Raw genomic sequence first — 22,598 nt, forward strand, 5'->3', positions numbered from 1 at the left:
ATGCTGCCTGCTGGTGGTTTAGGTGCCGCTTCTTCGAAGGTCTATGCTCTATCTCCTCCTGACTCTTCATTGGCGAGGCTAGCACTCGCTGCTGGCTGCCATCGTGGTTCGGTGAATGTCCTCCTCTGGCGCCTCTGCTTCGTCGGCGTTCTTCTTGATGGTGCTAGTAAATCAATTGCCGAGTGGTGTTTCCACCGCTACTGTCATTTCCCTTCATGGGTTCCTCCCTTGGATGGCGTCAGATGGCTGTATGTGGAGCCCGAATGTACTGTAGGTGTCACCATCAACGTCAAAGGAGACCGTCGTGTCTGGTAAACTGTGGTTAGTGTGTTTCACCTCTCTTAATCCCCATTCCGCTAGGTGGTCCCTCAGATGGAGGGCAGCAATGGAGCGGCGCGGGATGCATTGGTCATAGTGTAGCCGGCAAGTATGTTGTTCGGTGGTGGCGTTAAATCGGCGATCAGTGGTCGTCTTCGACTTGTGACATGATTCTTCTTTGGTTAGTTACCGAGTTGCGTATCTCTTACTGTTGTACTTTGGTGTTGGTGTTCTCGTCTCCCCCTGATTCCCCCCCCCCCAATATGTTGAAAATGTAATGTGTAATTTTGGCTGCCAAAAGCCCTATAAATGAAATTATTCAGGTGGGGATTCTATCCCCCGTGATCGTAAAAAAAAAGAGAGTTTTCGAAAAGATAGTGTGACCGTCAACAGGAGGGAAGGGAAGGACGACAGTGCGGATAAGGAAAGAGAGATAGTACGGATGAGGAAAGAGGGACTGATTTGAGAAACACCAAACCCAAATTAAAAGGATATCCTACAAAATATTAGAATATTATTATTAGTCGCGATTCGAATTAGGGTGTTTTCGGAAAAATAGTGTGACCAATTTGTGAGCTGTAATGATCTCTACGATAGTCTCAGGGACCGGACTGGAAAAGATATTCAACATATAAAAATTGAGTGATATAAAAAGAAATAGATTCGCCCAGTGAAGTGAGTGCACGCGTTTTGTCCAGACAACAAGGCGCCTTCCACATCCTTCTAGAGCCACCCAGCCCACGCCCCCGATTTCCTCCGCACGGCTGGCTTGGTGGATTGCTCCCCAAGACAAGCCCACCAAAGCGGCGACCAGAAATAAACCGCAACGGCCCAAACCCAGACAGACTCCGATTCCCCAATTTCCGATCCGCAAACATGGGTTGGCGTTGGCACGACGACGACGGCGACAGCGGCCGGGGCCCCGCCGGCGTCCCCGACCTCGGCGGCGGCGGGGACGAGGGCGCGCAGTGCGCCACGCGCCGGGTGGTGCAGTCCCGCTGCCACACGGAGGAGGTCGAGCCTGGCCGATTCGTCCGCAAGTGCGAGAAGACGGAGCAGCTCCTCCGCGACTGCGTCGGCAGGTGCGTTCGCCTCCGCCTCACGCTTCCCCTCGATCCGTTCTGGCTTCCCTGCAAGATTCGCGTCTTCCGTTTTATTATGTGTTGGTAGTGTTGATGCCCCGTTGTCTTGGGGGTTTAATCAGTGGCGATTGTGATCCAGTGGTATCACCGCTCCGTGTGAATTGATGATTTGCGTGAAATGCTAGACCTGATGAGGCGATGCGGGGATCAGGGGATGATTGACACCATTAAGAAAGCAAAATTACGTGCCTGCGGTACGGTTAGGGTTGTCCTGATATGTTGCGAAATTTGTGGGTACTTCTCGGTGTATGTAATGGAAGTATGGGACCAGTATCTTTTAGGATTACATACATCTGGGGATGGCTATGCCTGCAGTTTTAGGTGCCAACTCGTATGGGTTATAGGTTAAAGTTTTAGTGCTTGCGGCTAATTTTGTTGTGCTACACTTCCATTTCCTAGTAGGTTCTGGTATTATTATAACTTTTGAGAGTTGTAAATTGTTGTTGCTAACTTGATGCTTGCATATTTGCTTCCTGTATGTGTTATGGGCTGTTTCGAATTTTACGTCTGCTCTAATTAGCAAAATGTTAGGAACTGCTTGAACTATTCTTGTACACGCTTCTGTGGTATCAGGGGCGAAGCCAGACCACAAAACCACCGGGGTCGGCACACTTAATCACTGGGGTCATACGCATGATTGAATAGTATTGAACAGTAGTTTTCCATTGAATTTAGCAAATTCCATCGGGTCCGGCGACCCCGGTGGCACAAGGCAGCTCCGCCCCTGTGTGGTATATCAGCAGGGTCGGTCAGGTCAATGCTGTTTTTATTCACCACATATATAAACATCTCTTGGGAAAGATATAAGTGCAGTATAATATTGAAAATCACATCAAGTTGTCTTCAGATTTTTGCACTTTGCCTTTTATCCAAGGGAAAACAGTGACCTGAAGTTTCTTGTATTGCTCTTTCATTATGGACTACTTCCATTTCCTATTTTGTATGGCATTACAAACTTCTTTGTATCAGTTTCCCAATTTTGTTATTTGCATGTTATCCACAAATTTCTTACCCCCTGGAATGCTTTATCTTTGTTTAGGCCCTCGGAACTGGTGGAATCCAAAACTGAGAACACTGAAGAAGATGTCACAGAAGAAATGAAGAATGGTTCGCTTTCTCTTGGCTTTCCAACAAACGAGCCCTTTGCATTCCCAGGACTTCGCAGTGACATCGAAGCCCTTGAGAAAGGGTTGTTTGGGAGCCTTGACAGCGTCCTAAATGAAGCCGAGCGGATGACCAACGATTTCTTCAAATCTTTTCGTTTTCCCTCTACCCATGACAGGCAACCAAGCCCATTTCCAGGACAGCCTGCAGACAGGCACATTGAGGAAGGTACTACAAAGAAGGCGAAGGAGGGTGACTACTCAGAATTCAGCAGCCAGATTTCAGATGTGTAAGCAGCTGCAGTTAGCTGGCATGTGTCTTTAGAGCTGAAACCTGGGAAGTGAGAGCTGTGGTTGACAATCTTAGGTTCCTTATCATATGTTTCTCTCTAGAACAAATCGCTCACTTGGGAGTGGCAGCAGGTGCAGTTTAGACTCGCCTAATATGAAGCAATTTACCTGACTCTGTCAGGACTATTTCTTCTGGTATGGTCAGTTTACAAGGCCATTTTGTACAGCACTTTTTACAGACCCTGCAATTAAACAAGTTTGCAACCTCGAGCGCAGGCTGTGCTTTGAGCTGAAAGTTTATCATGAATTTTCCTACTTCACGTATGATGCATTACTGCTGGCCACCCTGAACATGAGAACGTTGTTAGCTTTATCTGCTGGGGCAGTCGCTACAAATGGATTCTGAAGAAGCTTTCCACTTGTATGGTTATGATGCCGCTAGCTGCCTCGCTCAGTCAATCAGTCAATCTTTTACACAAACACGAAATCCCGTGTAATCAGTTTGATCACAGGGAGAAGCGCAAATGAGCCCCATTTCGAACTCCTCTATACCTGAACATATTTCTGACAGACAGGAGTTTATTTATACATCTGTACAAAGTCCAGTTTTTCGGATGTAAAACTGCACAGAATGTCAGCTAACTGGAGCTCCGCTCCGCTACAACCGCTTAGAGTATCCAGAACCAGCACACTTCTTGCAGAGTATCAGCCCTGCGTGAGAAATGTAGATAGTCAGAATAGAATGCTGAAAGACTATGCGCTGCGACCCCAGCTTCAGTTTCAGATTTATTCCCTTGTGTAGTGTGCTGATCAAAAGGCTATGAAACAAGGGAACATGAGAAACCTGCTCCCCTGCAGACACGGCACTCGGCGACTCCATTCTCCACCTTCATTTTCCCATCGTTGCAGAATACACACTTCGTGCCGCCTGGTTAGCAACACAGAAGAAGTTATTAAATACGTCGTAAAGTGGTGTTGCTGGACTACATCTACATTTAATCAGTAATGCAAAAAGGGATCATTTGTCTCGGTAAAATCTTTAAAAAAGTCTATAATAGTTGAACTGGTCAAACATGTGCGTTGGCAACTAGCCCGAACATTAGCTACATTCTTACAATGGCATCAAACTAACATTTCCATGGCCATTTTGCTAGCCATAATCTTGCAATGTACGCAAAATAATTACATGTAAATTGATTATTTCCACCAATTTGTAAAGGGCATTGAAAGTACTAAGAAAACAACCAAGAAGCACTGATCCCATTTGAACTATATAAGCATCTAGAGTTCTAGACATTGTGTTATTAACAGACTTAACTGAATAACTCACAAGTTGGGTCACTCACAAAAGCAAGTGTCTTTATATAAGTATGTCAGGCTGTCAGCGAACAATTTAATGGAGCAAAGGTGAACCCCCCCAAATTAGACAATGTGGCATAAGGAACTTACTAGCCACAAATAGGAGTATATCCTAACATGCATCATGGAACAGGCACCCACCACATTAGCACCCATCCCTCTGTTGTGCTCACAATTCAGACGGATTTACCACCCATTAGCAGACGGAAAAGGTAGTGTTTGCTGTAGGCTTCGGAACAATCTTACAGCAATGCTTTATGAGTATCAGTGGGCTAATTCTAGACTATCACCCATTCACCCGACCAGCGAAACAAGAACATGATGGAGGAGAAGGCGAGAAGCTGCAAAATACCATTTCCAGCGCACCGGTCGCACGGCACCGGGTCCCCCTGCAACGAGGCAGCAAAGAATATCACAACTGGAGGCCAGCAGCCTGCTACCCAGCAAGAAGAAAGAAATGCCAGCAGCGGAGACCTTGAGGCCGAGTACGAGGGAGAGGGAGACCGCGGATATGACGGCGGCGGCTATGATGATCGTCTGCGTGTCGATGGGCCTGAGCAGGTCGCCGCCGTAGCCGTAGGATGCCGCGGCGAGGGCCCGCGGCGGCGGCAGAGGAGCTACTGGGGAAACGAGCGGGACTGGCGATGCGCCTCCTTGGTGCCGCATGGAGGGGAACGGCGCAGCGGGAGAGGCGGCGCAGCGACGGAAGGAAGCGAAGCGGCAGGAGGCGGCGGCGGGGCAGAGAAGAGCAGCCATGGGATGGGAGAAGAGCTGGAGGGCGTTACGGTGACGTGGCAGCGTTAGGAGGGCGTTGTTCGGATAATTTTTTCCTTTCCAATCCCTGGCTTTCCACCGTTTTCGAACGATTCAAATCACTGTGTGGTGGGAGACGGAGGGCCGACTTCGGAAAAGCTATTTCTCGACACTAGCTTCAAATCATAGTCTCTCTTTTACTCTTTTGCTACGCTTTTGAAAATCAATTACTCACGGTTTATAATCTAACATTTGATGAATAACATGGAAATAACATTTGGGTTCGAGAAAATTTCTCACGGTTAAATTTACAATTTCATTGTCCCTTATCATCCAACTAGCACGTTCACAGATTACGGGAATGTAAGACTGCAATCCGGTTAAGATCACCAGCATGACAACATCAACCGCGCTCCCTACCATAACCAGAATTGCATTCTACGAACGGAGGGAATAGTGGATGCCACCTTCATTTCGGCAGGTCGGACCACCCCTGGCCTCTGCATCTAGAGATGAGGACCCTCCTCGATTTACAGTTCTGTCAAGACCACATAGCAGTAGTACCAGCAAACGATGCAAATATGTTTTTCTAGATAAATCCAGCTACTCACCAAATACTGTGCAAATGAACTGGTCTGAACAATTCAAACAACAGCCAGCCACAACTGTAAAATTCATCCATTGTACTGTACGCTAGGCAACAGCCAGAAGAGTAACACAGGATAAAAATAACAGACAACACCAAATTGATTGTATTTAGACCTGAAACAGGTACCATCTTCCATGAGGCTAGTGTTAGCAGCTTCCCACAGCACTGCAGGGGAACGCAACAAAAAAAAATGGTAATCGACCCCGATATACAGCTCCCAGAAACTTCCTACAAGGAAAAGTTGCTATACGAGCCCTTTACATCCACCCAATGAAAATTCTTTAGATAAACTAGCCACAGATCTCATGCAAAGCCTCCCCCCTATACATGACCAAAAACATAAAGCTACTGCTTTTGGAACAAGACAGCACCCTCATATCCAGTTCATCTGTGTTTACAAAAGACAGACATATAGTGAGACATACTTCAGGACATACCTAGTTCAATAAAGATGTTCCTAACCATTCATTTTCACAATTGAAACAAGAAGGCACTTACCAGTCTACCATGACAAAATATTGCCAACTTTAGTTGTAAATCTTCACTGGCTTCTCAAAAGAATGACGGTTCTGCACTTGATTCAATCCATTATCAGAATAAGCCCAATATTAAACAGTAAGCCTTAATGAGCATTCTTCAGCATAATACCTGACTGGCTAAGAAAGACCTTTTTTGGGTAGTGGCTGTATGCTCCAATCCAAGATGATGTTCCCACGGCCCATAAACGGATTTCTGTTTCTTTAAGATACAAAGGAAAAATATTATATAATTCTTCAATATTTATTTTCATTCACAAAAAGGGAAAATTTAGCTAACCTGGAATCGGCTCAATACAACATCTGAATCTTGGAGATATTCTATCCGACTGTACGTAACACAAGCAAATTTCCACTAACGAACGAAACATAAAACAGCAGATATTATATCCAGTATAAGAGGAAACAAAGTAAAACAAGAAATGAAATATAAATATTTACAGCAACTCAAGCCAACCCAAGATGCCCATTCGAATTAAATTTAGATGGCAGTTAAAATAAGCAAGTGTGCCCTGGGAAAGCAGCAACACTATACACATTAAGATGACTGCACAGAAACTTCTTTAAAGAAAAACACAGAATGATTTCGAATCAACAGTAAATAGCAGTTAATGAATAGATAGTCCAGAGGTGCTTAAATGACAAAATAACAAATCATACAATTCAGAGATCGACATATAACAAAGGTTGAAGCAAGTACCTTTAGAAATTGCTCATCTGGAATTTTAAGACGTTTCTGAATCCGCACTTTGATATCCGCCAAAACCTCACCATCACGAATTAAAAAGAAGAAAGGTTCTCCAAAATATTGATTAAGCTGAAGAAATAAAGTGGTTAATTCAATGAAAGTAACAACTGGAATAATGATGGCTTCTCAAAAGGTGTATCAGCAAGCACAACAGTAGCATTGTGAAATATCAGAGAAAGAGGATTTCCCAAGGAAAAAGACCTAGGTACAAAAGACATTTTATAAGTGAATCACAAACCCAAATGAAATGGTTTTAGCAAGGTCAGATACCTGCAGGTAGTCAGAACACTATATAGCTGTCCCCAGACAATTTAACTACAGCAGTAAAATCGTATGATCTGTGGTTCCTCTACCAATTTTATAACTATTTAAAATTTCAATCTGCCCAAAATGCATGTGGCGGCTATTAATCAGTTTGTAGAATGATGGGTGTGATACTAACATGAGTATGCATCTCTATGAAGCTTTACCCAAAGCCATCAACACATTAACACGACGACCTATGTTCATCAGGCATTTCAATCACCAACTTTGGTGAAGATTAGCCCTCCATTTTGTGAGAAATCTTCACCAGCACTAGTTATTAGCAAAAATGAACTGCCAATCCTTACAAAGCCTCACCAATTTTGATATATTCTCCATTGATATTATAAAACAAGAATTTTAAGAAATATATATGTTCTTCATTCAAATGAGCTTGAAAGGATAAAATGACTACAATGACCCTTCAAGCTCAAAATGCTTAAAGACACATACATGGTTATCTTTGAAGAAGTGATAGACATGAACCAAACGGTCTCGAGGCCCAGCATTTTTCTCTTCCTCAGGAACCTGGGAAAAAAAAAAGTGTGTGTGAGAGAGTGTGTGTGTGAGAGAGATGTTGATTGTAGCACTAAAAAATAATATTAGAATAAATCCCATCAAAAGTCCAATGGAAAATCAGGCTGCCGTTGGTGGTGCATACCTCTTCAATACGAAGGGGTCCATATTGGTCACTAACTGAATCAATAGTATCTCCCGGTTGATGCACCTAAAATTATACGAGGCCATCAATTGATCAGTATAAGAGAAATTATTAAAATAACATTATCTTGATCAAACATCAAAGGGAAAGGGACCTTTCTATAAATGAAGCCAAGGCTAAAATGTAATGGGAGTACAACCATAATACATCACGTTCTTCCGAAGCAAACAAAAAGAAACACCGACAAGAACCATAAATTTACCCACCCCTCCCTCAATCTTGGATGCACCAAATTTTTGGCACCATTAGCAGGGCCTCTAGTCCCACATCCCAATTGGTCAGCAAAAAGTATCTACACCTTCAGTGACACCACATAGCAGGTGGACTGCTATCAATATACACACCAGCATCTATAGTTGAGAGAGTGGCATAAAGAAAAGGGGGCAATGCAGGGACATGGAATTTAACTCCCTCCATTTTGCGATAAGCCAAAAATTGCCTGGTTCACACATCTAAGAGGCATAATATTTTAGTAGAATTGTGCTAAACTTGCACCCATTAGATTGGTCACTTGCGTGTCTATCTAACAAGATCAATAACAAACCGATTAGCTTTTGTGCATCCTAGGTATGTGATGGACAAATTAAAAACAGAGGTGATATATGCGATTAGGTCCCCTCAAAGGAACATAATATTTACGTGTATTTGCTCAGCACCCAGCCTCCCATCCCAGACACAGTCCTCAAAAACATCTAGTGGGATCTTGCCATGACTGGTGCAATGCCTTCAGCAATAACATGCAAGTTAAACGGTCCTCTGGTCTCACCCATCTACAAGGCCCTCACCACCTTTGATGCATATAATTAGCCTCAAGCACCGCCTCCTGAGCTGCCAGCCTAAGGTACTCACAGCTTCATTAGCCCCTAGAGAATGCACAATTATCTAACCTCCTGAGGTAACTCATAAGCAATTGGATTGGGAAAAAGGAGGCTAGGCAAGGATCAGAATTCGGAAATCTACTAATATTGGCGAGGTCTACCATCCAGAAATTTAAATGGTACAAGATCTCGATCCCACCATACAAATTTCCAGTTGATCTAAGCCAGACATACTGGCTTCAGATATAACTCAAATGACATGCAAATTAAACGAATCCTTGATTGTAGGCTGAAACCAATCATTCACTCAAAATACTCAGGAATAAATAAATAGAGAAGGATATCTTCCATTAAGAAATAGGACTATTAAGTACCTTGCGTATCTTGTGAAGGTAGACTTCGAAAAGCCGGAATTCAGCGTCATTACAAGAAAGTTCAACCTAATAAAAGGAATGAAAGTATGTGAAATGAAATCCCTATGCCAATACCACATTCAAAGAGATTTTGTAATTACTGCAGTGAACACACCTTTGACTTTAACTCTTCAATCAAATAAAAAAGAGTGTTACTTTTTGGTGACCGCATGATGTGAAATGACACCTGACAAGAAAACTGTCTTATAATATGGTTGGGAAAATATAAGCAGCTGCATAAAATGTAGAAACTGACCTCATAGTTTGTAGCATTTTGAAAAGCAACTCTAAGTGTTTTCAGACCTTCCAGTTCAGGCAATGGAATGTCCAGTGTCTCATAATATAATATGTCACACATCTGCTAAATCAAAAGAAGCTCAATAATCTGACAAGAAATATAATAAAACACTCGAAAAAAAGAACTTCAAACCTGAGTGTGATGCTGTAGCATGTCCGAAAGATAATTAACACCTCTGTATTTGATATGGTGAGTATTGGGTTGATGAGAAAATGGATTGTGTTGAGTAAGCCGAATCTTCGAAGGTTCGTCCAGACCAAGTTGATGAGCAACCTTCTCAACAACATCATCATATGTGAAACACTTTGAACTTCATGAGAAAATTTTAAATGTTACTTATTTGGTACAATATCAAAATAAATGGATGCAGGCTCAACAAAAAATAATAACACATACAGCTCCAAAGAAAAGTCATCTTCTTTTGGCTTCTCAAGCAATCTGAAACGGACAACCTACAAATAATAGGAATTAATTCTCAGAAAGAGATAAAGCAACTAACCAATCAGACTAGGTAAATCTAACATCACACACACACAGGCAAACAAACACTTGCCTAATATACTACAAAAACATTTCATTAGCGTATAAAAAACTTTCAAAATAACCAAAATGTGCCTAATATATGCTTTAATGGTCACAGCACACATGCTAGTACAACAACGTGCTAGTTGGTAGGAGCTTAAAAAACAGGAATTAGTCAGTTTCAACCCAATTACTAGGAAAAAAAGTTAGAGAACCAAATAAAGGTGTTGATGAAACCAGAGCAGCAGCCGAAAAAGAATTGTCAATCCAAGAAGTGTCATTTTTGTTGCAATCTAGAATTCAAGGACTAATTTGAAGACAAGGGAACTATCTTGTTTTTGCAATATGCTCCATTATAAGAAATCTTGACATTTTTACATACATTCTGAAATATAAAAAGGCTAAAAATAGGCCACATAAAAACTTTATAAATATATAAGTAGATAATACTCTGTTCTAAAAAACAACTAAAGGTTTTTGAAGCAAAGATAATGATTGCACATAAATTCAAAACCAATCTGCTTATTAATCTTCAGTTCTTTTCTAGAGATTTTTGTCGCAATCTTGTCTTATGGTAACATTAAAGCTTCTAATAAATTTATCTTCTCAATCATTCTACCTGTTATATATAACACTATACCAAATCAGAGCTTTATCTTTAATGAAATCTATATCAGCAACTGCTTTACAGCAAAATTCAAGTCAATTATGCAGTACTGACAGTTTACCAAACTAACAAAGTCTATAGTGGCCTTGTTTCCTTGTATATTATCTCCATAACTACAGATAGTATGGTCAATAACCAATGACGCATTTCCAGTTTGCAAGCTCCAAAAATCAAACAAAGCAAGATGTCAACAGTCTAACCAACCAGCAAAAGACATATGGTAGTTGACACGAGACTTATTCTTGACAAGCAAAAGATAAAAAGAAGGCAGAATTTGCGACAACGGAACGGCATTCAATGCCAGATGTTATTGGCAGATGGCACATGAACATTAGGATCATGTTGTTAAACAGTATGCAACAAGTATGAGTCATGAGGTAATTCAAGGTAATCGAATGAAATAATACACATATGCACTAAGCCTCATGCCAGGTAACTTACCTGTTTATTACGAACATATTCAAAGAAAGAAGAGACAGTAGGATAGCGATATTGATCCATTTTATCTGGCAAACAGCGTTTTTGGTAACATATTATATCACCATCATCAATCTGCCAGCATAAAATAACAGAGCATATCACTTTCTCAAAAAATAACAGGGCATAAGTAAAACAAAGTTAATATCAACAAGCATCAATATTTTAAAAAAATGGTACAAACCTGGCTTGAATGGAAAGAAGCATTGCTCTCAATTGGTTCACACATCACAATTGGTTCAAACTTGACCTCCTAATGCGATTTAAGGAAAATAAGTTGGGAGCACAGGTAAATTTAACGAAAGTTTTGATGCTCCAGCAAAACCATTTCTAACCTCATAGAGCTCAATATCTTCATCAGACGGAAATCCAGCAATCACATTCAGCCTTTCTACTATATCAGATGGTTTTCCTGATGCTTTCACAAAAAAATTTCCAACATATCTGTTCATAATAACAATTAGCAATGATAGTACCTAGTCAGTCTGATGTGTTGAACTAAAGAAACAAATAGCTTATAGCAGACTAGCAGAGAGAAAAAGAAAACCTTAGGTATTCCTTTTCGGGATCATAGAGCTTGAAGAAAAGTAATATATCTTCTTCAGTCTTCACAGGAGGAACAATTGGTTGATTCTCCTGTATGCCTTATAAGCTATGTTAGATGGTAACGAAATAACCAAGACATCAAAGTATGGCTATTTAGACGAATTGGCACCATCAAAAATGAAAACTAGGGGCCAAAAGCAAGAAAAAGTAATTTAATCATCTAACCTGTCTGAAATGAAACTCCAAGAACAGCCTTACTTCAGAATTCTGTAATTTAGATACAGTTGTTGCAACTTTAAGCATGCCAATCTGCCAAAAGGAGAGAACATTACTTTAGCTGTGAATCAAAATCAACATAACTGACAGATACAAAAAATAAATGAAAGGTTAAAGAAACCAGCAGGATTCATGACTATCATAACAGAAATTAGGTTCATAATCCATAAAGGAAACAAATACTTAACAGTACAGGGATTTGGTATGTCATCATCCAAATGTATGATAGAGAACATATATAAGACCTAATTGATTAGTTGCATTAACTTAGCTATCAAGCTATATATCATGACACGAGGCATAAATCCACCAGTATAAGCTTCTGAACTTGACATTCCTGTTAATTTCACAAAATGGTACAAAAAAAGGTACTAATTGTTCAGTTGATCTTTGTTTTAGCCACCACTAAAGCCCACTAAAATACAAGTGAATTCATCATCCAATTGAAAAAAGTGCCATTACTATTTGACACGCAAAGAGAGGAAACACATGTTTGGACAATCACGAGACCTATACTTGCCTCGTCCTTGGAACAAGTGAGTGGAGTTAGTCATATCATTTCGAGGCCAAGCGAGAGCAAAGGGAGACCCAGGTTGCAAGATGACAAGGCTGAGTACAATCCCACCTCTTAAGCCCCAAAAGATTCATCACTTGCAATGCTAGTTGCTTGGAAGAGAACAGGAAGAAAATGCCTCATGAAGTTTCTAGTCAGATAGTTACACCATTTTCAATTTTAAAAGATCCATCATCCATTGTGAATGTAGAGGCAGTTACCGAATTTGTTCTTTTAAAGAACAATTTGAATTGTATTCTAACAGCATCAAACAGCAACAAAACATCGAGAATGGGCATTCCACTTACAGCAGTATTTTCCTCCTGCATGTTCAAAGGCCGACTGGGCCTGTAGGTGCTGTTCTGCCGCTTAGCCCACACCCAAAATCGTTGCGATTCTACTGGGATGCCAAATTCTTTTGAAAGCTCCACCTGTCAACAGCACATCATGAAAAAATAACTGTTCTTGCCAATACAAAAGATAACAAACAAGACAAATATTCTGATTTTGACATAACAGTTATGAAGTGTATCTCATACAAATGCAATTGCTTCTACAGCAGTCCATAGTGCGGTTGCTAGAAACTTTCTATAGGCGTGAACTGGTGCCCAGCGGTGACCATGATTTAGGTCTTGTAAACAGCTTATATCCATTGACATTTGCAAAATCTGGCTGTGCCCAGGTACTCCAGGACACCCACCTGACCATGCCATTGGCAGTTCGGTAAAAATGTTTTTCTTATTTGCTAGATACTAACAGCAGTAACAATAATAAATTAGTTACACTTTCAGCAACTTGTGGCATAAAATATGAACTAGGCGATGTGGCTGTGCCACGTCCAACCCAAGTTTGGGAGCAAACCAAACAGCTGCCGCAGTTTAGGCGCAGAAGTTGTGGCGCGATTTGGCAAACTGCGGTAGCGATCCAAATATGCCAAGTCACTTCTTCTACCACTGGATAAAAAAATCCAAACAACTCCCATCACCCTACTCAGATACTCCACAGCTTCTCCACCCCCTCTCGACTCTATTTCTTCTCTATCCATGACTCCAACCCCCGCATTGCCATCACTTGCCCCTGCCTCTTCCTTATTGCTACCAGCAGCAGTCTCATCCATCCCCTGCACGCCTCCTCTCTCCTCCCCAACTCACCTTGCACCATATTCTTCAATAGCGACCATGCTCCCCCATCGCCACATACCTGGCTCCTGCTGAGCCATTACCGTTGCCACCACTAACCACTCACCCGACACCCTTTCTGCATCCACCGCCCATCAGTGGCTTCCCATCACCACGGCTGGCGGCACTGCAGGCACCTCAGCATTCCAGCTCACTGCATGCAACCACTGCTGACTGGTTGATGCCCAGATAACACACACACTTGGTAAAGGCCGGAGGTCAGCTTGACCATGAGGCCGCTTGATTGAATCGAAGATGCAAAACTTGGTTCGGTTACAGGACAAGTTGGGGGGGGGGGGGGGCTGTGCTTATATGGGCAGCAGCTCACCCACTAAAGTGCTTAAAGAAAAAAGAAGCCAAGGCTCTTCAACTTGGAAGCCAAGGCAAACTAAGGCAAAACAAAGATGCATAAAGTAAGATACAAACACTAGGCTTATATGGCCCTCACTGGTAAACCTCCACAGTGATCCTCTACAGCCATCAGCACAAGTAAATTGAATATAAAAATTAATGTTCAGTATTTTTAATGTTGGTGACTTGAGGATAATCAAGATTTCAGTCCCCTGCTGCAGAGAAATTTTAATATAAAAACAAGGTTCAATTGAAACTGTGAACACGTGAAACAAGGGGGAAACTCCTAATGTTGCAGTCAATACTCAGTATTATAATAGAAGGCAAATGGAAGGATAAAGGGTAGTAAAGTGCATATCATAAATCAGAACAAACCATAAGGCCCAGCAAATTACCTTGATGTCGTTGACTGATATGTCCTTAGGTGCACAGTAGCTATTAATTTTGTCAAAGTCCACGAGATCAAAGTACACATGTCTTCCAATTTGCTCTTTCAAATCAGAATCTCGGGCCACCTAAGTGATTGTTTAAATTTAGTAAAAACTGAGAAATTGCTCCATCAGATATTGAAAAGGGTAAAATTAAGTCAAACCTTCAATGCAGTGAACATGTGAGCCTCAGCTTTCTCCTTTTTCTTGTATTCCTTCTCTTCCTGTTCCTTTCTTAAGCTAACCTGGGAAGATTTTCGTAAAATTAAAACAAACTCTATGGATTTTAGTATTCAATAAATGAAATTGTATAAACAAGTACCTTAAGGTGTTCTGATATGTCTTCCTCATCCAAATCACAGATAATTTTCTCTTTATCGCTTTCTCGAATGTAAACAAGCATATAAGCATTTGAATGCTTAGTAAATCGCAGTGGTGTAGTATTTAGTCCAGGGTTGGTATGGGGGAGCTGCAACAAAGCCCCAAAGGATTCTCAGAAGAACATGTACTTAAGGCCAACTGAAGCAGTTTTAGTTTTTGAAAGTATTACCTCTTCTTCACCACCGTATTGCTCCTCTAATGCACGCTTCATGTCTTCTTTTGTCACCCGTTCATCATCGAACTTGTACCTAAATTTCGATTTGCAAATTAAATGAATTACAAATATAACAAATCCCTGCAAAGATTGTACAATGTAGTGCAGAATATTCTTAGATAGGACACCCATCTTATTCACCCGCAAAATCTAGTTGAAATTTCCTTATGCAGATTGCAGACCTTTCAATTATGAGGTCGTGAATCATGAGTCACACAATTACATCATTGATAACAAAAACATTAAGGAACTAAATATGCATGAGTATATGAAAATACTTAATTGTGTTTGCTTAAAATCAAATGTGTAGACTTCATAAAATGTTTATTGTACAGTTATTCCTTGAATCACCTTATCAGATCAGGTTAAAACAAGAATATGATTTAGTACCAGTGAAACATCTCTGTTAAGTAGTGAAATAATAGCCTCATTAAAATATCAAACTGAACAGTACCATTGATCAGACAGCGTCGGGCGAATAAAGGCATAGTAGTGTCCTCCATTGACTCCGCCACTATGAACTAGTACACTGCATTGAGATGCTAAATTATAAGGATCCAAACTGCTCTCAAAAACAAATAACATTAGTCTGCAACTAGCCAGCAACTACGGAATTGCAAAAGTGTTAATCTCACGAGCAGGTGTTTAAAAAAACACACCTTCACAATTAGTCGCTCCACTATTATTGTTAACAAATGAGAAACACAAATAGTTATCTAAATACAATGAGCATAATAATTTATGCAACCTGTAAATCCTATCATACTTATAGTATTTATCAACCAACTGTAAGATTTTTCATTTTTCAAGTGACAGAAAACAAAACAGTAACTATTACCTGTGAAGAGTATATAGGTTACGCACACTTCTATCCGCTTCTGGAGAAAGATATTTTCCATCATCTTTGTCAAGATCCAATTGAAGTGGGAACTCATAGCGGTCGTTTATCTACATCATGCAATCAATTTAATTAAACAGAGCAGGATTGCAAAAAAAAAAAGACATAAGTAAACCAAAAAAACATCTTGAATGTATGCCTCGGATGATAAATGTTTCCATCTGAGAACCACATTAGAATATCTCTACAACAGAACTTTTGCCTAATCTAATCCTCCAGAAAGAATTGTGCATGGCATTTGCGTCGTTGATCTTTTTATGTTTAAAAAGTTCAAGCCAATGAGCCTTAAACATGAAACAGCTGAAAGCACAAAAGTGGTTCTATGCTCCTATAATATAAATATAGCATTGACATTTGACAGCTCTAATTTTACCATATCCTAACATATTCAAAAACTTAGCCTCAATAGAACATTGTTGTAGACTTTTCTTATGTGATTATAAGCTGTTAGAGTATATTAGGCAACTCCAGATATGGTAGTTTAGGATTGATGTAATCCCGTGATAGCCTTCCTTATTTCTAGGGGAGGTGCCTTGCCCTCCAAGCCTTGTACTCCTATATATACCGCCCAAGGGGCTCATTGCAATACATCGACCACATTATACGCATCCTACTTTCCTACATGGCATCAGACGCCTAGGTTACGAGATCCTAACCCTAGTCGCGCCACCGCTTCCGCTGCACCTGCGCGCCCCCGGGGAGATCGAGATTGATCTCCGCCGGGGGCAGCGCCCTCCTAGGATGCGCTGCGGATCCCTCTGATCCGCGCCGCCGTCGTCATCAAGCACAGCAGAAGGACCTACCTCTTCCCTGGCCGCCCCATGGCGGCGCCACTCGACGTCCCCGTCGGGTACCACATCGCCATGGGGGAGCCACTGGGCCTGCATGCCTCCGCGTCGTCCTCCCTCTCGGCTCCGCATCCAGATCCGCCCGCCCCTCCCGCGCATCAGGCCAGGCGCCCCGACTCCAACCAGCGCCGCCGCACCGCTGCCATGAGCGCGAGTGCGTGGCTGCGGAGGACCACCGCGGGGACGCCAGGCCACTGCGCCATCGGGGCCGGCGGGCCACCGCACCGCCGATCGACGTCGCCGCCGGGCCGCAGCGCCCAGGGGCTTCGCCCCTCCCGCCTTCCATCGCCGGCTCTCTCCTCCACGCAGTCAAGCCTGCGTCCCCTTCGTCCTCAGCGCCGCTTCCGCCGCCGCCTTGTGCGCGAGGATGCGGCTGCGAGGGCGGCCCGGGGGCCGCCGGTCCACTCCGCAGCTGGAGCAAAGGCCGCTCGGATCTCGCCCCCTCTGTTTTTGCCCCTTCCTTTGTCCTCTGGCCAACAGACGGACGGGGATAAGGTTTGGGAGGGCATTACTTGGTGCACCCGAGATTGTACCCGCAGGTTCGTCTTGATGTTGCTGCTGATTTTCCCTTTTTCCGATCTAAGATCGGTTTGCGTCGCCCTGCCGTTCGTCGTCGATCCATCGTCGACCCTCCCGAAGGACGAGGTTGTTGCTGCGCCCTCTAGGCAGCAGCGACGACGTTCGTGATCAAGCCACCCTACCGGTGTCGCCGCCTTTTCAGGCGGTGGCGCCACTCGCCGCCGGTCTTCGTCAAGCAGGCGCTCGATCCACCTCCGCGCCTCCAGCCGTTCTCGCACGGACATCGCCGCCGATGTTCCTGAAGGAAGACGTCGTCGCCACCCCTGATCTGAGCGCGACACTTGCTGCAACCTGCGCCGTCGCCACCCCTGTCCTGAGCATGACCTAAGTCTCAAACAGCGTCGTCTACCATCGTCATCCGCCGCACCGTCCTGTTGCTGTCTTCGGCAAGAAGCTGCTGAGTTTGCGTACTCGAGCACCTCGACGACGCTTCGACCTGCGCCCCCTCCACGGCTTCGACCACGTCCACCTCGACCTCGGCTACTACGGCACTAAAGGGCTATCGTCTGCATGAGTCTCCAGTCAAAGCTTTCGTACCGGCGTTCCGACTGCAGGGGGGATACGTCTCCATTGTTCTCCAGTCTGACCGTTCGTGTTGCTACCGCTACGACTGCGGGGGGATGTTAGAGTATATTAGGCAACTCCAGATATGGTAGTTTAGGATTGATGTAATCCCGTGATAGCCTTCCTTATCTCTAGGGGAGGTGCCTTGCCCTCCAAGCCTTGTACTCCTATGTATACCGCCCAAGGGGCTCATTGCAATACATCGACCACATTATACGCATCCTACTTTCCTACATAAGCACCAAAATATAAGTACAAAATATGGAAAAGAGAAATCCGTAGAGAGGCTAAGATAAAAATAAGAGGCCAAGAACAGACCTTAACCATGGCATCCCGCACAAAATCGTATTCAAACCGTTTTAACTGAAGTTGCAAGACTGGAGGGAAGTCAATAAAAAGCATCCCTTTCTTGGCATCCTGAAAAAAAAAGATAGAAAATCCTTTCAAACAGCAGAAATAATCTAATCATTATCTTCAACAACTATTTTCTATCAGTTCATTGCTGCATCAAAATTAGCACTTAACCCACAATGACCCAATTAACAATAAAAAACAGCCTAATGTTAAGTTCAGTAATAATTTGAACCTGGATGCAAGCCAATCAGCAAAACATAGATTACCATGCTACACCTAATACGATATAATTATACCACACAGACAAAATCTAAAATTAAAATAGAAAAATATTCTAAACTTTGATACGGCATTTGAAAGTTGTAGATATCAATTGCCAAGTTGACCTGACCTGCAGACCATGTTCCTCAGATTGATACTTATTATCGCCTTCTAACCTCTCCACAGCAACATACTTATCAAATGATGCATAGACATCAGAACATCCCTTCACATCAAGTGCAAGATCTGTGGGGAAAAAAGGTAAACAAATACTCTATTGACTCTTGTCAACTAAAACACTAAAAAGAAAGCCCATATTTCCTCTGGTTACCTACCATAGAATGACTCTTTCCTGGTAGATTTGTAGTCAACATTAATACACTCAATATAATTCATATGGTGACCCTCAAATAATTTTTGTATTGCTCCTTCCACAGTGGTTCCCTGAGAGAAAAGAATAGTTGTAGATCATTTGGAAGAGTCAGGGGGTTTTTCTCAACGAAATTAGAGAACATACCTTCATCTTGTTCTCCAGCTTTTCACAGAGAACCCTATTCAATTCTTGAACATCATGCTGCATGAATGAATCATAGCTATCCCATCCAAAAGATTTGGTGAGCTCCTTCGTAGCAACACTATTGTCGCTATGCTGAAGTTTGTAAAAAAGACTTTGCAAAGCCAATGGTATGCTCCCTGAAGGTGTATCATTCTCTGTAGTAGGCATATGATATACAGCCTAAAATATTAATTTCAGTATCAGCACCACACTGAAAGGTCAACTATAAGATAAAACTAGAAATGAAGTCCCACCTTCCGAAAGTAGGGAATGTGATACAAAGTCTGAAGAAGAGAGTTCATGTAACAGGTGGCTCCTTGATTCTTCAGGCCAACATAACCAGTCATCTTTTTGGAGTCATAGTTCCAGAAATCAAAAATTTTACGCACAGCAACCTCAGCTTCAATAATGCATTTATCATTAACAACATATCCTTTACTTAAATCACATAGATCCATCGAAGGCATAAAAGATGTAAAACCCCAATCACTTTCCCGGGCATTGAATTGATGTGTTGCTTCTGTGGGGAAAAAGAAAGCATGTCAAATGAAAGTGTTAAGTAACATGCTTCCCTAAACCTGTTTATAGGCATGAAAACAGTCGAAAATATAAAAAATTAAGTGTTTGTCTTCATAAATAATCAGAGTCAAGTTTATGCTGAATTGCATACTTGATGAATGTACACTTGCACTCATGCAGAAAACCAAAAGGCAAGATAGTAATATTGCTAGAAGCACTAAAGAACGTACTGTGCATTTTAAGGATGTCTAAACAGGATGAGCCAGTAAGAGATAACAGGAAATACCTTTTCTTTACTTTCAAAAAAAAAGAAATACCTTTTCTTATCGACATTTTGCTGTCTAATTGGTTTACCACAGCAAGACTGAATTGTGCATATCTACTCCAGCCAGGAGGCAGCAAGTGTGAATCAGCAACATCCAAGTACATTGAAAGGTGATCGCCATTGTTTCCCCTAGGAAATACTAGCACTCGCCTGCAAGGAGGTAATATAAAGCACTGAGCTAAGCTTTATCACTGGCTAATACACAAACACAATTCGAAGCAATGAGCGGTTGCATTTACCCACCATTTGTATCCTCCGACGACAAAATCATCAGAGTAATGCTTTCTACCATTGCGTTTGAAGAAATTTTCAATGGACCATGTAAATCTGGATGTAGAGGGATCTGGCATGAGTTGGTTTTCAACGGTGGATGCAGATTCTGCAGGACAGCAAACAAATAAGTGATCAGTGAAGTAAAGACAAAACAAGAAGTAATAGGACTATACATCCTTCAGGCTTAATTGTACTTCACCCACAGTATCAATTGTCAAGAAAATTACTACATTTGTACCAACTATGCGCACACCTAGCATTTTGATAGTCACTCTACATTGACAAGACACAGTGACCTATACAACTAATAGCAGACACTACCAACAACCAGAACTAGCACCAATCGTGTAACCTAACAAGCCCACAAAAGTTCACATAGTGAACATAGGTAAAATACTCACTACCACAGGTGGCAAAATGAACATAATGCATGCAAGGCTGCATAGAATGTCTGATCAGACGCTCTAGTTAAATAACCCTATCAATTATCATCATAGTCTCAGATGCGTGAGAACAACTGTAGGAACCATACTTACAGCAACTGAGCATACACTTCACAATATTCAGTCTGAAATTCCAATGGTACATTTTAACAATAATCAACAAAAGTTACAAATGAGCATGAATTAATGATGTAGAATATTTATTCTCTTGAACATTTTGTGGTTAAATAATTTTTGTTCATCTAAAGCTATCAACGTGCCTGAACCGTGACCTTTGTGTCTTGTGGGTTTAATCTCTAGCCTACCCCAACTCACTTGGGATAAAAGGCTATGTTGTTGTTGTAAAGCATGACAACACCAAAAATATAGGTTACAAACATCACAATAGACACAAATATTGGAAGATGTCACAAAAGATGACAAAAATATTTACAAAAAAAACGATTCTTTCTATAAGGTTGGCCAAACCAAACACGTTGACAACTATTTCAATATCATGATTAAACAGATATAAGTGTAAAGCAGTACTTTTTTTAGAGTGGCCGCCAGCAGGTATCGAAAACTATGGTTATGAAAGAGCAGTGCTACAGCCCTAATCATATCTCACCATGGAGAATAAGAAAGGGCACTACAACACACAATGCATTAGCCAAAAAAAAAATAGATGCAGCCTACATCAAACTATGGTCAAGAAGACACCAAAAGGCTAACAAAAAAACTCACCTTCCATCGGCTGGGGACCCTCGACGACATCCTGATGCGGGACCAGCATCTCCTCATCCTGGTCCGGCTGTGGCAGCTGCAAAAAAAAAAGAAGCAGCCGGTCAGTTCAAGACACGGAGAAGAGAGAAAAAACAGGGCTAGAACCCACAACACGCAGCACCAACCGAATCGAATCGAATCAAAACCACCCCAGATGCGAATTCCTTCTATCAAACGGCAACGGAGCGTCTGGGCGTTGCAGTGGGCGAGCGGAAATTGGGACCGGAGGTTTACCTCGGGGGCGCGCGGGACAACCATGGTGATGAAGCACGGCGGCTCCGACGCCGGTGGACCGACGGAGGGTCAGATCGCTGCGCGATCGCCCTGAAGAAAACGGATTTGGGATCGCTAGGCTAGGGTTTAGGGAGGGGCGAGGAGAGGAGGAAGCTGAGGCGAGAAGGGGAAGAGCAGCAGGGGGGGAATGCAAAAGGTTTTCCGCTATAAAGGCTGCGGGCGCGGCTTTTCTTCTGAGGAACGGTTTGCCGTCCAGGTTTGGGCTTTTGGAGGAGATTGAACCGGGCTGGTTTCGTCCTCACCAACATGGTTGGGCAGTTGGCTACGGCTTTACTTTGACTGAATGGTAGAAAAAAAAAACAGCACATCCAACCGTTTGGCCGCAATTGGTTTCGCGCGTGTAAGCGCGTGAAGAAAAAGAGAGTCTCACATAGCGTTTTTGGATCGTTTAAAATGGGAGGTAGGATATGAAAATAAAGTGCCAGCTAACCCTTATTTAACAAATCTCTAGGAGCATCTTTAAGAGTCTTTTTAAATTTCACTCTCTAAATAATTATTTGGAGAGTCATGTACATAAAAATTGCTCTCTATATATCTTCACTCTCCAATAATTTTTTTATATCTTGTTTACACTTTATAGAGCCATTTTATTTATCTTTCTTTGGCTAGCGAGAAATCTGGAATAGATGATGGCTACATTTGGATAACCACTTAGAGAATCTCTTGGAGACTATTTTTCCATCAAAATCTCCATTTTTAACAATTAGGATGAATATATAGAGCCTCTTGGAGTTGCTCTAAGGCGGATTATATGGAGAGATTTGCCAAACTATAATTTACATAGGAATAATGCTAAGTAGATTTTGTAAAGCTAATCTTACAATAGTTACAGATACAAGTGTAATAATTGCCGCTAATCATATGCAAGATTACCTTT

The 22,598-nt window shown here is 42.1% G+C and overlaps 3 protein-coding genes across 6 annotated transcripts; 1 reads left to right on the plus strand and 2 right to left on the minus strand.

Annotated features, from left to right (window-relative positions):
- The first annotated feature begins 1,070 nt into the window (after positions 1–1,070).
- LOC120673920 (fra a 1-associated protein-like) lies at positions 1,071–3,157 on the plus strand. Its single transcript, XM_039954967.1, has 2 exons — positions 1,071–1,400; positions 2,500–3,157. Exons 1-2 carry the CDS (start codon positions 1,195–1,197, stop codon positions 2,855–2,857), a joined length of 564 nt encoding a protein of 187 aa, XP_039810901.1. The 5' UTR covers positions 1,071–1,194; the 3' UTR covers positions 2,858–3,157.
- Positions 3,158–3,273: 116 nt separating this feature from the next.
- LOC120673921 (protein BUNDLE SHEATH DEFECTIVE 2, chloroplastic-like) lies at positions 3,274–5,050 on the minus strand. The gene is made up of 4 exons (XM_039954968.1): positions 4,688–5,050; positions 4,566–4,602; positions 3,699–3,782; positions 3,274–3,565 (listed from the first exon to the last, which is right to left on the minus strand). Exons 1-4 carry the CDS (start codon positions 4,967–4,969, stop codon positions 3,513–3,515), a joined length of 456 nt encoding a protein of 151 aa, XP_039810902.1. The 5' UTR covers positions 4,970–5,050; the 3' UTR covers positions 3,274–3,512.
- Positions 5,051–5,632: 582 nt separating this feature from the next.
- LOC120673919 (ubiquitin C-terminal hydrolase 13-like) lies at positions 5,633–21,896 on the minus strand. 4 transcript variants are annotated; one of them, XM_039954964.1, is made up of 33 exons: positions 21,662–21,839; positions 21,389–21,464; positions 20,193–20,328; positions 19,942–20,099; positions 19,360–19,625; positions 19,067–19,285; positions 18,885–18,993; positions 18,680–18,795; positions 18,253–18,351; positions 15,884–15,993; positions 15,500–15,574; positions 15,001–15,079; positions 14,773–14,919; positions 14,615–14,695; positions 14,418–14,537; positions 12,802–12,924; positions 11,890–11,973; positions 11,666–11,754; positions 11,454–11,562; positions 11,303–11,371; positions 11,083–11,193; positions 9,849–9,904; positions 9,585–9,762; positions 9,411–9,512; positions 9,270–9,353; positions 9,116–9,181; positions 7,864–7,929; positions 7,656–7,730; positions 6,852–6,968; positions 6,432–6,506; positions 6,264–6,347; positions 6,114–6,184; positions 5,633–6,003 (listed from the first exon to the last, which is right to left on the minus strand). In XM_039954964.1, the coding sequence occupies exons 1-32, from the start codon at positions 21,683–21,685 to the stop codon at positions 6,143–6,145; spliced, it is 3,345 nt and encodes a 1,114-aa protein (XP_039810898.1). In that variant the 5' UTR covers positions 21,686–21,839; the 3' UTR covers positions 5,633–6,003; positions 6,114–6,142. The 4 variants fall into 4 exon arrangements, with proteins under 4 accessions (XP_039810898.1, XP_039810897.1, XP_039810899.1 ...); XM_039954963.1 differs by having other exon boundaries at positions 6,264–6,353; XM_039954965.1 differs by having other exon boundaries at positions 5,674–6,003; positions 6,264–6,353; positions 9,270–9,341; positions 21,662–21,896.
- Between the last annotated feature and the right edge of the window lie 702 nt (positions 21,897–22,598).

The sequence above is a fragment of the Panicum virgatum genome, chromosome 5N (genome assembly GCF_016808335.1).
Source record: "Panicum virgatum strain AP13 chromosome 5N, P.virgatum_v5, whole genome shotgun sequence".
Lineage (NCBI taxonomy): Eukaryota > Viridiplantae > Streptophyta > Magnoliopsida > Poales > Poaceae > Panicum > Panicum virgatum.

Coding starts and splice junctions, on each gene's coding strand:
- LOC120673920 (XM_039954967.1), top strand. CDS start 1,195: ATGGGTTGGCGTTGGCACGACGACGACGGCGACAGCGGCCGGGGCCCC. Junction 1,401..2,499: donor CTCCGCGACTGCGTCGGCAG/GTGCGTTCGCCT, acceptor ATCTTTGTTTAG/GCCCTCGGAACTGGTGGAAT.
- LOC120673919 (XM_039954963.1), bottom strand. CDS start 21,685: ATGGTTGTCCCGCGCGCCCCCGAG. Junction 20,329..21,388: donor GGGTCCCCAGCCGATGGAAG/GTGAGTTTTTTT, acceptor GCTGTCCTGCAG/AATCTGCATCCACCGTTGAA. Junction 15,080..15,499: donor CCGACGCTGTCTGATCAATG/GTACTGTTCAGT, acceptor ATCGAAATTTAG/GTACAAGTTCGATGATGAAC.
- LOC120673921 (XM_039954968.1), bottom strand. CDS start 4,969: ATGGCTGCTCTTCTCTGCCCCGCCGCCGCCTCCTGCCGCTTCGCTTCC. Junction 4,603..4,687: donor CCCTCGTACTCGGCCTCAAG/GTCTCCGCTGCT, acceptor GCCTCGTTGCAG/GGGGACCCGGTGCCGTGCGA. Junction 3,783..4,565: donor CGACCGGTGCGCTGGAAATG/GTATTTTGCAGC, acceptor GTTGCTAACCAG/GCGGCACGAAGTGTGTATTC.